The sequence below is a fragment of the Mobula hypostoma genome, chromosome 3, assembly GCF_963921235.1.
Source record: "Mobula hypostoma chromosome 3, sMobHyp1.1, whole genome shotgun sequence".
NCBI classification, from domain to species: domain Eukaryota; kingdom Metazoa; phylum Chordata; class Chondrichthyes; order Myliobatiformes; family Myliobatidae; genus Mobula; species Mobula hypostoma.
In genome coordinates this window covers 82,596,104-82,612,955 of record NC_086099.1, presented here as the reverse complement: position 1 = coordinate 82,612,955, position 16,852 = coordinate 82,596,104, and the positions used below count along the sequence as shown (strand labels likewise).

General features: G+C 37.6%; 1 protein-coding gene across 6 annotated transcripts in view; it reads right to left on the bottom strand.

The window, feature by feature from the left end:
* ppargc1a (peroxisome proliferator-activated receptor gamma, coactivator 1 alpha) overlaps nucleotides 1-16,852 on the bottom strand; it is a 587,416-nt gene that overhangs the window by 13,998 nt on the left and 556,566 nt on the right. For all 6 annotated transcript variants that reach the window (XM_063043362.1, XM_063043363.1, XM_063043366.1 and 3 more), the window contains 5 exons: nucleotides 13,763-14,723; nucleotides 10,210-10,326; nucleotides 7,704-7,824; nucleotides 7,481-7,602; nucleotides 6,348-6,499 (listed from right to left, as the gene is read on the bottom strand). In XM_063043362.1, the coding sequence (XP_062899432.1) occupies nucleotides 6,348-6,499; nucleotides 7,481-7,602; nucleotides 7,704-7,824; nucleotides 10,210-10,326; nucleotides 13,763-14,723 (1,473 nt within the window). The remainder of the gene's footprint in view (nucleotides 1-6,347; nucleotides 6,500-7,480; nucleotides 7,603-7,703; nucleotides 7,825-10,209; nucleotides 10,327-13,762; nucleotides 14,724-16,852) is intronic.

The following is a 16,852-nucleotide window of genomic DNA, read 5'->3' as shown; positions in this document are numbered from 1 at the left end:
ACCAACCCACCCCTAGATTAAGCAGACATGGATTGTCTGTTACTATTTATTGACGATAAGTTTTTACATTTCCAGACGACCCTTTTTCTTAATTATTCTTTTGTGATTTAAAATTTCTCCATCTCCATCAAATGTCCTTTTAGACTTTTCTTCTGTATGGTGAGCAACCCTAGAATTTCCCAGTCTAATCACATAATTGTAATTCTTTACCTCTGGAAACAGATTTTGTTATATTTTGTTTCTTTCTCGAAACTTTCATAACTTCACTATCAAACAATGCTCATGACTGAACACTATATTACAGGCAGAGTCTAATAAGGCTTTATATTACACCAGCAATTCTTCCTGGCTTTTGTCTAAGATATAAGATATATTCCATTTATTGTTTTGTTTATCTAGCCCTTCAGTTTCAAAGACCTGTGCACATGCAGCTTCTCTCCAAAAGAAGTGAAAGTGGGAGGAGCTAAAGATGGCACCAGAGTCTTTTGCAGACCTGGTCGACATCCTCCAGTTCACCCACAAAGTAGCTTAATTCTTCTGTTCTCTTTTTCCCCTTTCAAGGTAGCTGGGGTCCTGTCAGAGTCCACAATCTATAACTGCGCTCACCATATAACTGCACTTTCTTCATGTATGGTGGGTCTTTGCTCTTCGGAAGTCGCCGAGCGACCGGCGCCTCCGTATCTCCAGCAGCAGCTTGGAAGACATGAGCATTCGGGGTGCAGTCCTGCGGATAACACAATTCCTCACCAATATCGCCAACTGAAGCATCATGAGAGATTGAAACACTAAGACAGAAGGCTTAGCTGTCGGAGGCCTCTGCACTCAAGCGATCTCTCTCTCTCTCTCTCTTATGATGGTAAGTGAGAGTCTGTTGGCTCCAAGTTGGGGGAACTTGAATAAGTGACACTGCAGACTATAACTTCAAAACAGTGAGCTGTTGACCTCCCCTCTTGCTGTGGCAGGAGCGATGTCTCTCTCTCTCCCTCGTAAGTGAGAGAGAGGGCCTGTTGAGATGTTGAAGTGTTAGGATGGACAGTAGTTTATAATGGACTCGAGACCATGGTCTCTGTGGGCTTTGCCATTGCTTGCAGAGTGCGTGGTGGGGGACTGATGCTCTTCCCCTGTTTCATGGTCATCTGCGAAGAGTAAGGATTTCAGGTTGTATACTATATACATACTCTGACATTAAATTGAACCATTGAACTATTGAAAACCTCTTCTTCAAAGTTCTTTCTGTTCTTGCATCAGTTCAAAAGTTATATAACTTAGCCTCCACTGTATTAGGCTACTGGACACCCACTTCTCACTATGTTCAATTCCAGCACCATCTGTGAGCAGTTTGTATGTATGGGTTTCCTCGCACATTCCAAAGATGTAGCAGTTAATTTGTCCTGTGATTAGGCTAGGGTTAAGTCAGTGGGCTGCTAGGCGATGTAGTACATTGGGCCAGAAAGGCCTGTTCTGCGCTGTATCTCTAAATAAATAAATGAATATATAAACGTTGACACTACAATTCAGTGGCAAGTTAGTTATCAAACCAGTAAACTATGATGCAGAATAATATTCCAAAAAAAAGTTTAAATTCCATCATGTCAGCTGATGAATTTAAATTTGATTAACAAAATAAATAAGTTCATATTAAATGGAAATAAAATGGTTTTCATGAAATTATAACAATTGAATTATAATTTTAAGAAAACATCTAACTCATTAGTGTTGCTCGGGAAAGGAAATTGGCTTTTCTTATCTTACCTGGTTTGTATGCAAGTCCAGAGCTACAGTGATGTGATTAACACTTATCTGGCTTCTAAACTCACATGCAAGCTCAACAGCTGCATCAGGAAGGCGAGTTCAGAACCACCTTCTCAAAGACAAAAGCAATAAATGCAGACTTTGACAGCAATGATAGATTGCCATGAAGAAGTAAGTGAAAGCCTTTGCATTCATCAGGTAAATTTCACATCCTCTGTTTGTAATATACATAAAATGTTCATTCAACTAATACATGCTCAGTTTATTATAACTATCATGATAGTTTTTTTAGCCCATTGGATTTCACCACCAATATTCTCCAACTGCTATATTTGATTTTGCTGGAAATATTGACTAGATGATTTCTTTTGGTGTTTTCTTTTAACATAATAATAAGCTGATGGAAAACATCCCCAAGAGACACCTGAGCAACACATACAAAATGCTAGAGAAACTCAGCAGGCCAGGCAGTATCTATAGGCAAAAGTACAGTCAACGTTTTGGGCTGAAACCCTGCAGAATTTCTTTTGCTAGAGGTATCTTAGTTGATGTAATTTTAAAAAATTCTAAACAAAATAGTTGATAAAGTCCAATGGAGTTTATCACCTCAGTATGGTACATGTCACAAGTTTTGCTTTAATAGAGCAACTAGCTAATTCCCCCTTCTCCAGACCTTTATCTCTTTCACTAACCAACTTCACAGCTCTTTACTTCAGCCCCTCCCCCGCTCACAGTTTTACCAATCACCTACCACCTTGTACTTCTTCCTCTCCTCCCTCACCTTCTTACTCTGACTTCTCATCCTTTTTTTTCCAGTCCCGATGAAGGGCCTTGGCCCATTGCCTTCCAGTTGGTGAGTTTACATTATTAATGAATGAGTGTTTTTTAAGTGCTTTAAGCAGGATGATCCTATTTTAACATACAAAAACAATAAAAACAATATTTTGCTCTCAGAGCTTGTCGTTCACTTAATTGGTACAGTAAATAATGCTTAAAATAAATAAAAAATTTAAATTCCTAAAGTAACAGAGATTACATCTGATATTTATCTGGATGCAACAGAGCCTGGTGTGGCAACTTCTCTGCCCAAGACTGCATGAAATTGCAGAGTAGTTAATAGAGCCCAGTATACTTCAAAAAGCAGCCTACCCTCCATTCACTATGCCTATCCTTCCAAAAAATGTTGATATTATTATCAATTAATTTCCTTCAAAAATATTTGCAACTATAATTTGAGACTTCTAATGATCAAATGGGTATTGGCAAGTTTCTAAATTTCAACACGTAACTATGCAGTTGCAAACGAGAGAAATCCCTGTCAGTTTTAAAGCAAGAGTTGACAGGTTTGACAGTTTGACATCACATACAGGAAATGCAAGCCATTAAGTACTGACATTCGGAAACCAGCATGCAATTCACTTAACAATGACAAACTACTATGAAACATGGCAGAAGGCTCCATGGAGCAAACATCCCAAAAATAATTGTCCTGCTGAATACCAATCAGCCAGAGGCCTGAGCTACTTGTACAGTACATTGGGTCTTCAATCAAAAGCACCAGATAACGCAAATATCAAATTGATATGATAGCTTTGGGAGCTGAGACTATTCCACAGTAGCAAGAAGTGCAATGGTAGCTGCCTATGAGACCAGCTTTTTGATGAATCCAGAAGGAGCTCATTTGTTTCCCCTGACTTCACCCAAAAAAAAACTTGAATGACTTTTTTTTATGCCACCTTCTTACTAATCACCACATATTAAATGACTAAGGCAAGATGGGCACAATACCAGAAGCATTGCTGCTCTGTTGTACGTGTATTCTGCATTCTGCATGCAATCAGTATAGGTCCTTGCTACGTTAATTAATAAGGATAAATTCTGTCTGACACACATGGACTGGGTGATTAATAATTGCATAAAGTAAAACGGTGCTTGTTACGCCACAACTAGATTAGATACAAAATGATTCAGAAGAATTAATCTTACAGGTGTAAAGGCATACAATGCATGACATCATGACATGGATATTGTGTAATGAATATGCAATACTACCTAGACATAGAAATATTCAAAAAAGAGGTAGATATTTTATATTTTACAATATAGAAGGCCACTTTAACACATCAAGTCCACGTCAGATCACAGAAAAAATCCATCCCCCCAGCGGTTTTCTATGTAATGTTTTCTCATCTTATCCATATATTCTCGTCAACTCTACCCAAATTCTGATGAAAGTTATCAAGTCTGTTGTACTTGTACTTAATAGTTTGTACTTGTACAACTTTTACCCCCTATGCACTCTCCCTTGCAAAAGAGAGAGTTATCTTCAATCTGTTGAAGGGAAGTCTTGAAAGATACTTTCATTCCCTAAAGCATTTAAGAAATGCTTCTTAGGACCAGATCTTTGCATGTCTCATCACAGTCACAACTGATTAAAAACTGATCACATTTAACTGGGAATATCCTCAACTCTCAGGAACCTTTTTATTAATACATTAGTATTTATGAGCTCACTGCCCATCTCAATATCTTCACTTCACAGGGTATACGGATTTTAAAGTCATGAGTACGAACTTCACTAACATTGTTTAGCTCAAATTTATTCCCTTAATCATTTTAAAAAGTAATATTCATTTCAATGCTACAAATCACCAAAGCAAATAACTCTAAATCCTGGAACCTAGCTCATAACCGAACTCTCTGTTTTGCTGACAGTTAAATGTCTTCTGCAGCCTCTCTAGAGCCTCAAATATCCTTATCAATTGTAGGAATGAAATCTGGAGATGTGCAAGGGTCATGCACGAACACTTTTGAGCTGTACACAGTGAAACTAAAAATCTGCTATTCCTAAAATTATGGCACAATGTCAATGTACTTTCACAAGAGACCAGCTACCTTCACACATTGCTTTAGTTTTTGGAAACTTTTGGGTGATGCAGGCAGACATGCCTGGAACTTTGCTGTACAATAAGGATTTGTATCAATAAACCACTGAATAGGTTCAAGGATGATTTGGAGATTCTGAGCTCGCAGTCCCCATAAGGGAATTCCTGTATATCCAGGGCCTCTGAATAACCCTTGGCAGATGTGTTAGGAATGTAAATTTTCACTACCTATCTATTCTACTTCTTGGTCATCTTCTGAAACATAACTCAGCTAACAATCCTTCAAAAAGGCAAAGAAACATTTGTCTATTTTCTAATTCCCATTCTGATCAATGGGTCAATTATCTACTTGCCTAATACTGTACTGATATTAGTTATTCTCAGTTGTTCAGTACATTTCTTCAAAGATGGCATTGGTGAGACACAGCAATGTTTTGCGGACAGCTAACAAAGTTACTAAATATACGTTTTCTGCATTGCAATCATTGCAGTCCTCAGTCTGTAATTTCGCTTTGGGGTAGTGTGCCTTTGGACCATCTGTGTGACCCGGCGTTTTTGCAGTACCCTGAAGGTTTTGGCAAACTGGACCCTCTAGAGTGCAGGCACAGCTACGGTGGCTATTGCTGGAGCAGACTTGGGGCCGGATTGAAGTGGCAAGGCCCAAGCCAGAGAGTGGAAAACTAACCAATGTTTAGCTGATTTAAGTGCCGAACCAGATTAAAAAGATTAAAGCGTAGAGGCTGAGGGCGAAGAATGAACTGGTGTTTAACACACTGCCCCATGAGGATTTACTTGCATAGGTGCTGAACTGACTCTGCAGCCATCAGCACTCAACTCAGTGCTGAACCTGGCTCTGCGGCTTTTGCCTACAGCAACCGGGCTCTCGCGCCAGCTGCGGTGGTGACTGGCTCCTCTGACAGTGGACTCATTTTTGGGGATGCTTTGGTTCATGTTCAGTGTATTATTTGTTTACTTATTCTAATGTTTGCACAACTCATTCTTTTTTTGCACATTGGGTAATCACTGTCTTTGTGGTGTGCAGTTTTTCATGAATTCTATTGTGTTTCTTTGTTTTGTGACTGCCTGCAAGAGGACGAAACTCAAGGTTGTATATGGTATACATGCCTTGATAATAAATGTACATTGAACTTTGAAAAGACATTCTATACATCATGAAGTAATTTTAAGGATTTATTTTCTCTGTGTATACCCTTAATTAGTCATAAGATTTCACATTATCTCCAGTCTTCCTTTTATTCTTGTCCTTCATCAACATAAAAATAATTCATTTTCCTATTGCTATCACAGTTATTCATAGTCAAATACAAAAACTAATATGACTTTTCCTAATCTTGCCTGTTCGGTGAAAGCTTAGCCCTACTGAAGTTACCTAGTGACAATAAATTGTTGTGATATTTGCACAGCATTTCAAGAAGCCGCCTAATTACATTTGTTAATTTGACCAACTTTCAGATGAAGGTTTGATACATGATACATATTACAAAGGATTCAATTGTAAAGAAACCTCTACTGACTCTGTATGATTTTCTATTTTCAATTGCAAACCTAAGAATTTGATGTGAGTAGGGTGAGTCTACACTTATGAATAAATATATCAAAGTTCATTAAAACAAGGATTCAAAACTGTCTATTCAAATGTCCACATTGTCAATGAAAAAGCAAAACAATTGTGTTGTAGAGCAATCTTACCCAGATCTGCATAGTTAGACTTGTAAAGCTGTCTACAACCTCCAAAGCACAATTCAAACGGAGGCTCATTAGACCTTCGCAAAGTGTGTCCATTTTCAAGGGCAGCAAAAGCATCACAAGTGTAACGGTATGTGATGAAACCATAGTTGTCACTGGAAAGAATTGGATCAAAGTTAATGTGTGTCCCTCATTGCAGCACATCCAGTGCATTGTAAATTAGCTGCCGAATATAATTTGATTTCTTTTAATTGTTATACATCTATGTAGAAAGATCTTCAAATTTTAATTTATATGCAAAGAGACATGTTTAAATACTTCCGTAAATAAATGTGGAAACAGTTCTTCGGGGAGAAAAACTCCACAAACAGCACTGACAATCTGTTTAGTTAATTGGCTGAAGAAGAACAAAGGGAAAATTCTGCTATTTTTGAATGGCATATTAAAATAAACTGAAAGATAACAGTATTTTATATCTCTGTAGATTGGGGTCAATTTATAATCTTTTATGGCATTAAAGGGCAGTAGAGGACCAAGCCTTAAAGACAAGCAGGACTAAACCTTACAACGTGATTCTTAGTAATTCGAAACTGAGTGCCCCTTGATGTCCAGTATGCCTGTTTGTTGCAGAATCAATAACTCTGTCAAAGTGGAAACCAAGGTCTGAAGATCAACTGTTCTTTTGGCTTGGAAATGGTTGGACCATACACTGCATACATTCTACACTGTAAAAGATCAAGGCATGGCTATTGCTATTTTGGTGATGACTAGAATAGTATGAATGCTTCTCTGCAGAAAGCATTTAGATCCATAACCATTTGTCCTTCACTCCAAAATCTAATGTATATTTCTTGCCTAAAGCTGAATTGGAAAACATAAGGCTTTCCAAATCTTCTGACTTGCATCAGGAGGCCTTTATTGATGTCTGTATTATAGAAATCAGGCCACTAACAGAAGCAATTAATCATCTGTAGGAAAGTTTCAACTCTACTCAAGTTCCAAAATTATGAGTATTCATACATGCTCTATGTTACTAAAGTTCTATATCACGCCTTTTAGCTCAGACAGAAAAAAAACACACTTTGTTTCTTCAGGAGCACATTTATCATGTGATATGTAACTATTCATAATCTTACCCATCTTCACACAAATGCACAGTACACTCTTCGATTTCACCAAAAACCTCAAAACGTCTTTTTAGTTCTGTACGGGTTATGTCACCCCTGACTTTTGCCACATAAATAACACGGCGTTCCTCCTGGAGAGATTTTAAGAACATTTTTGTAAACCAGTTGTCACGTGTCATATATTTACAGCTTGTCTAAATCTGAAAGAAAAGAGAGCTACAACAATGCTTACAATTGCCTTCTGCCTTTGACGTTCCCTTTGCTTAGCCCTTTCAAATTCACGTTTCTCATAGTCCTTTCGATATTCCTCCCTCTTCAGCCTCTCATTTTCATATTCCTCATAGCTGTCATACCTTAAAAAATTATCATGTAGTAAGGAAATGAAAAATGTTAACAGTCAAATCTGTGCATGTAATATCTTGGTATAAAAACAGGCATTGTTTGACAGTTCCTGGTGAATTTCAGGTTAGTATTTATGATATAAAAATAAAGTTGGATACTTCTGGCAGCCTAATTTTAGACTTAACAGGAGCAAATCTTTTTCCATGGATAATATGGATACTTCACCATTCAATAAGACAATGGGTGGATCCTAAGGTTGTTATAACCGGGAGGGGGGGTAGTGGGGATAAGCTCCCACTACCTATAAAGTGCTTCAAACGGCGTGCAACTCTAAAAGCCTCTGACAACCAAGTCCAACTCTTGGCCTTCGCATGTGGCCTAGCTACTAGGCCTGGTGGAATTCCTTCTATTGACAAGAGAAGGGGCAATGGTTGACCACTGGTGCTTCAAAACCCGTTGCTTCGGGTAGGTGGGGCTCGTCAGCCTTGGACGGCAGCCTGCCTAGGAGAAGGAAAACTCTGATTTTAAATCTGCGTTGTCTTGCGGCCATACCCACCCATGGGAAAGGTTTCGGGAGTAAACCCCGAGGAAGAACTGGGAGCCGGGGTCCCTAAGGAGGTTTGATGTTGTTTACAACTTCACTCTGGCATCCCCTGTGACTACACCGGTACCAAACTGTATTGGAGCTTGCCCCTCTCTGGGACTACATCAGTGATATGGAGAGGGAGGGGGTACCCACTACATGGGCAACAGCTGGTTCTTCAAATCTTCCCGCCCAGGCTTGCGTCCAGAGGCGCAAACCCATGATCCCTGGGATTGACGGCTGCCTACTAAGATAATGGCTGGTCTCGCAACTCAGTAAAACTTGTCCAACCCAAACAAAAATCTTAGTGTCCAAAAATCTATCAATAGGAAATTTGAACAAAGTTAACAATGGAAAATTCACAGCCCTTTGGTGTTCAGGAGCCCCTATCCTCTGACAGAGATATCAGGCAATTGGGCTCTGCTCTTTGCAGTTAGATGTGTTAAATAAGATGGTTAATGAATCATTTCAGTTGTCTCTCTACTTTCTGTAAAAATACTAAGTTAATCATAATCTGTACTTTTTATTTCCTGCTTCAATCTAATTGGCTGTTCAGTCTGTCTGATAACTTTGCTAGATCTGAACACCATAAGTGCCCTGGACAAATCACATTACAAGAGTCTGCTAAACCTTTGTGGGAAGCTTTCTTCGTGGTCAAAAGATAGACACCATCCTTTGACCACTGATCGTAAAATCTAGGCTATTGTGTTAGGAACATTAACAAGCAGTACTCCTGCACTTGTCAAGTACTTTCTATTGTAAATGAAATACACTGAGTTGTTTTAGCATCTTCTGTCCATGCCTTACATGTAGTACACTAAAACTGTAATTTTCCTACTGCAGCAAAACACATTTAATCATATCGTCACTCCAAAATTTACAGTATTGATCAAACAATACAGAAGTAGGTCAGCAATGCTGAACAGGAAACAACCAACAAAAAGCACTTTGATTAATCTTCATGGGGCCTTCTCATAATTTGTTAAATTGCTGAACCAACAGAAACCCATTACCAACTGACACAGTTTCATTGTTATTGAGAATTGGCACAGAATTATATTCCATGACATTATCACAGGAACCAATACTTATTTTGTGATGAGTTCTTGCATTTATCAAGGTGAGGGATAGTTAACACAGAGCTACTAACTCCCACTATGACATTGACAGAAATAAATGAGTGGGCTATCCTGGTCTTTCTTCTTGTTGAAGCATTCTGTTATCTTCAGTAGGAAACAAGACAACATTGTCCAAATCTCTCTGCTGCTGGGAGATCACTATTTTTCTAAAATGTACATACTATACGAGTTGAAAATCTTAAGGCAGATGCAATTGTGAAAAGTAGGGAAATCAGGATGCCACAAAGGGAACTTTAGACATAACCATGGAAACAGAAGCACAATGGTATCAAAGACTTGGTTAATAAAATGGGGGTCAACAAAAAATGTGAAAAGGGTAGTTGAGGAAAATATGTTAATGTCCAGTTTTCTTCTCAATCATTGGATAAATGCCGATTTTTCCTTAATACTGCACCCATACATTCCCCTAGATGCTGCTGAATAAAAGTGGCCATGTGTGAACATGGTTAAGGAATCCATTTAATAGATATTTCAGACAAGTAAGTTAGGAAACCACGATGTACCTCAAATGTTATAACAAAGTTTTTTTGTATAAAACAGCATTTAAACTGGCAAAGAACTACCTGATATTATTAATTTATCATTTTGTTTGAAAACAGGAGGAAATTTAAGTTAATAAAGTTTTGGCTTTGATGGAATACATAAAACATTTCTGCACTATTGTAATCCCTCACCTGGGTCTACTATAACGATTGAAGGGTGACCTGGAGCATGACCTTGAGTGTGAGCAAGGACTTCCACGAGACCTGTGTTGTACCCTACTGCGCCCTGAATCATAGTAGTGCTGTGATCTACAAAGCAAAATGAACATAAATATACCATTTTTCAAAATAGTAACTGATAACATAACTTTTTAAGGTATGAGAATGGATATCTTTTCAGTATTTATTAAATCATTCATGGTTTTAATTTCTCAAGTGCACAGCCAAACCTTCAGGGAAGAGCTGAGCAATGTCCTGCCGTTGCACACCAGGGAGCTCAAAGAAGTTTGTATACTTCATTAGTCTTTGGAATTGGCAACAACCAGTGGGGCAGATGAACTCTCAGTTAAAGAATATCATGGCATGGTAGGAAGGACGCGTAAGAGAGAGGAAAATGACAAAAATTAAAATTACATCATAAAATTGTACAGGAATTCTAATAAAATATCCTCATTGGTTCAGTTCCTTAGATGACAGTCCAGTTAGTTAACCAAGAGGGGTTAAGCTGATTCCTTGGTCTGTATTGAAACAACAATTATCAGATGTGATATAAAGCCATCATGAGTTACTAAAAAGAGAACAGATCAGGATTCCCTTCTGATTACTGTCCAGTGGCTTCTGGTAGAAATACAGCAAAGATTTAGCTTAAGCAGGGATTCCTGCTTGGATGCAATAACCTGCAGCCATTCACTAGCTATAGCACATATGAAGAATGTGACTGAGGTATGATAATGGAGGGCAAAATTCTGTCTCGGAATCCTTGTCCAACAGGCAATCCGAATTCTCAGGAATGGAAAGAAGAAAACAAAGGGTAAAGCATTATAACCATATTTTGATATCTCTCTGTGTTGCTTGTGGATTTCTATCCATTGCTAACAAAAGGACAAGTAAAGCAGGTAACCGTAAAATTAATAGGAAAAATATCTCATTTAAATGCAAAGGAAAAAACAATTCACATCTTGCCTCAGAAACAAGCACTCTAATTGCAAAGTGAGGTTCTTGTATAAACGAATAAAATCTGTTTTCCAGCAGAGGTCATTAATTTAGCTGTAGCCTTGGCAAGCTTTTCATAGAATCCAGCAGGGCTAATTGACATTCACTCAATACCCTTTCATCCTTGTCTCCCGCCCCCCCTCCCGCCCCGTTAAGTGCAGTTTTTTTAATCAATTTTACAGGATTTGATTGGTCCAGTGCATACTGCAACAGCCAACACAAATGTCTTAAATGTAGATTAGGTTGTCAGTCAGGTAGATAGGATTTTATTAATTATTTTAAAATAGGTTGGGTACACAGCCACAAAATTAATGGTCTGGCTTTTATATTACATAATGTGTATCAGTATACAATCTATACAACAAATTATATAGTTTATTTACCAGTGAATTGTATTTATTGCATATAATTGAGGTAAATACAATGCCTTGCATCTTCAATTATCCTTAAACATAGTGAAAACTATCTCAAGTAATGCTTGTATTCTGGATAATGGACTACCTGACTGGCAGACCACTGTTTATGCAGCTTCAGAGCTGTGTGTCAGACCTGGCTATAAGCAGCACTGGGGCCCCACGGGGAACTGTATTGGCTCCTTTCCTGTTTACCCTGTACAGATTACTTCAGATACAACACTGAGTCATGTCATCTGCAGAAATTCTCCGATGACTCAGCAATAGTTGGGTGTATAAAGGGAGGACGGGAGGATAAATACAGGGCCCTGGTGGAGGACTTTGTCAAATGGTGAAAGCTGAATCACCTGCAGCTCAGCACCAATGAGACAAAGGAGATGGTGATGGACTTTAGGAAAACTAAGCCTACACTTTTGATAATTACTATTGATGGAAATGTGGTGAGGAGCTACAAGTACTTAGGGGTGCACCTGGATGACAGACTTGAGTGGAGCACCAACACAGAGGCTGTGTACAAGAAGGGCCAAATTGCCTGTGCTTCCTGAAGAAACTGAGTCCTTTGGAGTATGGAGGCCTCTCCTTCACATTTCTACCAGTCTGTTGTCACCAGTACAGTCTCCTATGCAGTGTTGTGCTGGGGCAATGGTATCAACACAGATGATGCTAACAGGCTCAATCAACTAATTAGAGAGGCTGGCCCCTTTATAGGAGTCAAACTGGACACATTGGAGGCTGTGGTAGAATAAAAGACCCTACGGAAAATCCTGGCAATTCTGGACAATGTTTCTCATCCTCTGCATGCCACCTTGGCTGAACAGAGGAGCACTTTTAGTAATAGACTAAGACAACTGTGCTGCTCCAAAGAGCGCTATATGAGGTCATTCTTACCCTCAGCCATGAGGCTCTATAATGAGTCAACCTATAGCCAAGGAAAGAATGACCTTCCCCTGTTAGATTGCTTGAGGTAACTTATTTTTTATTCTTTCTTACTTCTCTTCTAATATTTGTATATTTGTGTATCTGTGCACATGTAATGCTATTGTGACGCGGTAATTTTGTTTGGGATCAATAAAGTATCTATCTATCTATCTCTATTTTAAGCTTGTGTTCTCTGTAAGAAGTCTTCTGGGACTGTGATAGCAATGGACTATGTTGTTTTTGCAGTGAACATTCCTCATCAAAATATGGATCCTGGCCTGCTTTACTGTAACAAATGTTAAAGAAATGTTGAGCTTATATCACAAGCAAGACAGATGTTTCTGCTAAATTACATTACAATATTTGTTACTGAATCATGATACAAAACCCACAAGATCAGGCATAATGAGCCTGTACATAACCTTCTCAACAGAAGAAAGTGACCTCTCTGATGGCATAAGTGAGGCTCTTTCTTAATAATACTTCCATTCCCTGAACATATCTTGAATTGAGGTGAATAATTCATTATAATGCTAATACAGCTTTAATAATATCGATCTTAAATTAAAGCAGAGGCTTATTTCCCTAAGCAAGATAACAGTAGATTTATGAATCATTGATTACACCTTTACTACCTAAAATGATTATTTCTTCATGTAATAGAATTTTTTTAAAAAATCATTAAAATGTACAACAAACCTGCTTATGCTGAATAATTCAGTTTTTTACACAAAAAGAGGATTGCAATTTAGGCCCAGAAAACGCAAAGAGAAAACTGCTTTCCCCTTCATTCCTTATGCCAAAGTACAGAATATTGAAAATTCTTTTCTTATTCGATCCCTTTCTTTTATAGAGCGGGAGTATAAACCGCAGTTAACTCTTCAGATGGGACTAAATACTACCATTGCCATCACAACTCTGGGATGAAATGGTAACAATGAATATGTCCATCAGAAGCCACATAAGCAAGTCACTGAGAACAGGAATTGCAACACGACATTATATGATACAAAAGAGCAATACTATATCACTTGCATTGTTTCCAAAGGCAGGAATCCAATAAGCAAAATTTATAAATTAAGATGAGTGCAAAGAGTACAACGTGCTACTCATATAGATCTTGATGCAATTAATGTAGAACATTTCTATCAATAACTTTATTTCCCATCTATCTGAAGGAATTGAAAGATTTGTATACATACCTAGATGAGGATCTGTTGTATGGAGATCTTGATCTGGAATGAGAATATGGGGAGCAAGAATAATGTCTGCGTCTGGGATAGGAACTAGATCTTGACCTTGCCCTGACTATTCTTTGAGAAGGTGCATAAGTCTTTGGTGAGTAGATGGAATCACTGCATGGGGAACTGGACAGAGAACGTGAACAAGATCTTTCTAATAATAACCCATCAGGTGTTCCATCCCACGGATAGAGGAACTTTTCAGTCTCTTCATCACTGTCATCAAACACACCATCCAGAGACATTCCAGCGCTGAGATAAGTTGGCAGTTTTGAGTAATATCCATGGTAAAAGTCTTTTTCCTGATGATAACTTGCCTCATCTTCTATTTCATCAAAAAAGGCTTGACATGGATGACCAAAGTGCTTGTTCAGTTCAGCCCTGATTTCTTGGTCTTTCAATTGTAATCTGGGAACAGAGTAGTTAACAGACTGTGCTTCTTGTTGCTGACTTTCCTTCTTACATACTTGATCTTCTTTAACAGGAAGTATATTTGTCTTATGTTCTCTGGGTGAGGGCTCTCTAGAAGGGTGATTCTGGAGTTTAATGTCTTTGGGTTCTCTTGCTTTGCAGAATGCCATTGTACTTAATGATTCTGCCTTTGCATTCACGAATTGACAGTAATCATGGTCACCGAAGAGTCTTGTATTTGTCCATTTTACCTTCCTCTCTTCACTTTGGGTAATGCTAAGTACAGTGGGTAGCTCTGAACTTTTACTGAGTTGGGCATAGAGTTCAGTTTGTTCAGGACCTTTTTTTATGGGACTGCTTAACTGACAGCTTGAGGCACAATCACTTAACCGTAATTTCTTTGGTGGTGGACTACGCACTGAAGAACTGCAAGATGACCTATGTTTGACTGCAGTCTTAAACGGATTATCTTGATTAGTTTTATGTGGAGGAGTGGTTGGTGGTGTCAGACCTGAAATACAAATGACAATATATATTTTCTTGGCAGTGGTATAAGGCAAACAGTTAAAATTAAGAGCTTTTTGAAACAGGACGTTCTCAGATAATCAGGTGCCAAAAGCTAAACCACACTGTGATATATTCAGTACAGCACTGCCTTGTGTAGCTGACAGCACAATTTGCATTAATGCGGTGAGCAACAGATTTTAAATGACTTGATTACAATGTTCCTGTCTCATTGCTACTCATTGTTTAAATGAAGTACTACTAATGCAGTTTGAATTTTATAAATGAAACAGCATTTCCTTCAGACTTAGACATATCTATATGCAACAAATAATAAAAATCCCTTTAGCCATAAAACAGCATACAAGTAAAATGCATAGGTAAAATGGCTCATAGGAATTCCTATAGAATTTGTTCTCTACTTACTAACATGGTTTTTGCTAATATATTAATTTCTTATCAATGTGATGCAAGCATATTTTTACTATTCTAATACTGTGTTGTGCCAACAAATGCCGACAGATTTATGTAAAGATAGATGACTGTTCGATGCCAAAAGCCAACAAACAGCAGTTTATGAGTCTATTATATATGCACATGTACCCTGCAAAATAATGCTATACTCAAATGTATTTGGGTTATTGTTTTCCTGTCACCTCTTTGCCACATTTGAAGTCCACAACAAATAACTTGATATATATTACACAAATAGTAATTGTCTTGGGCATTATTATTTTTCTGGATAAACAATATTAGTGAAGCTTAACATTTCCTAAAAAAAATGCTTTTTTGAAGATTTTTTATTATAAGCTTCATGCATATTTTCACATTTAATTTCATATTTTTGATGGTGTATGAATGTTTGTGAATACCACATTCAACTGAATGCTAAGCAAAGTCTTTCTCATTATTCTGCCTTTTTTTAGATGGCTTTGGTAGCCTACTTGTCAAATGTCACAAGGAACCCCTTGGCTATAATTCCTGAACACTCAGCAGTCAAATTCACAAATACGACTCTTTTTCATACTATGACAATTTTTGCCATTCAAAGTACTTGTCATGGATCAGAATATTAGGAAACCTTTTGTTATATGACTTTGTGTAAATGCATATACATTTTTTAGGAAATATGGGATAGAATAAATTGTGACTATAATCCTACAAGCTGCTGACTAAAAGCAAGACTATGATAACACGACATCCAACAAATGGATATCAATGGTCCTGTTCAGATTCATTACTAACAATTATTAATGAATTGATTTTGTTTGATAGTCTTGAAGGAGAGTGAATAAGAATTTAAGTTATTCAGCTATGATCTCCAAACACCAGCAAAACATTGTTACCTATTAAGTCTCAAACTTATTTTATTTGATTCATTTTAATTAATCTACATAATTTAAATTATGTCTTAGCTAACAACTTCAGTGAAGCCATTTATTGAAGGTCATTCTTTTACAATCATTTTTTTACAGTGGGATCTCCTGGTTTAATACTGGAGTCTGTAAGATACTCAAATCAAATTCTGTTAGTCCCAAAATTAATTTCTCTATTGCTATCTCATAATTAGAACACTCATCAAAATTGCTGAAAAGTTTCTAGACATAAATCCCTTAACTTATGCAACAGTGAACTTTCTGAATCGAATCTGACCTCACAATAAACAAGACACTACAGTATTAACTAGAAATTCAGATGTGTTTTTCAGCACTAAACAAATACAGCTCGATTTTATTCTTGAGAATGTCAATATGATTATCTCCAAGTCAAATCACATCATTCTAGAAACTGAACCAAGCATATATTTGTTTGTAAGACATATTTGCAGTGAATACACATTTTCATTAGACATGCATGTAATCACAATGGTGTGCACTGCTCATATAGTGAGTAGAATTGACTATACTTCTCCAAGACCTAGCTGGGAATGGCCACTCTAAGGGCAATAAGGACTGTTTTATATGCTGGAGCATGGTCAAAGAGGGCCTCCATGTATTAGCCATACTTTGGCAAAACAAACTTAATTCAAGTTACTTTTAATTTATCTGAATACTTTGTGATTCCCAGTAGCTCACAACTCTCACCAATTTATTCTCCAATCTCCTAACTGCTTTACCCACAGATTTCCCAATTCTC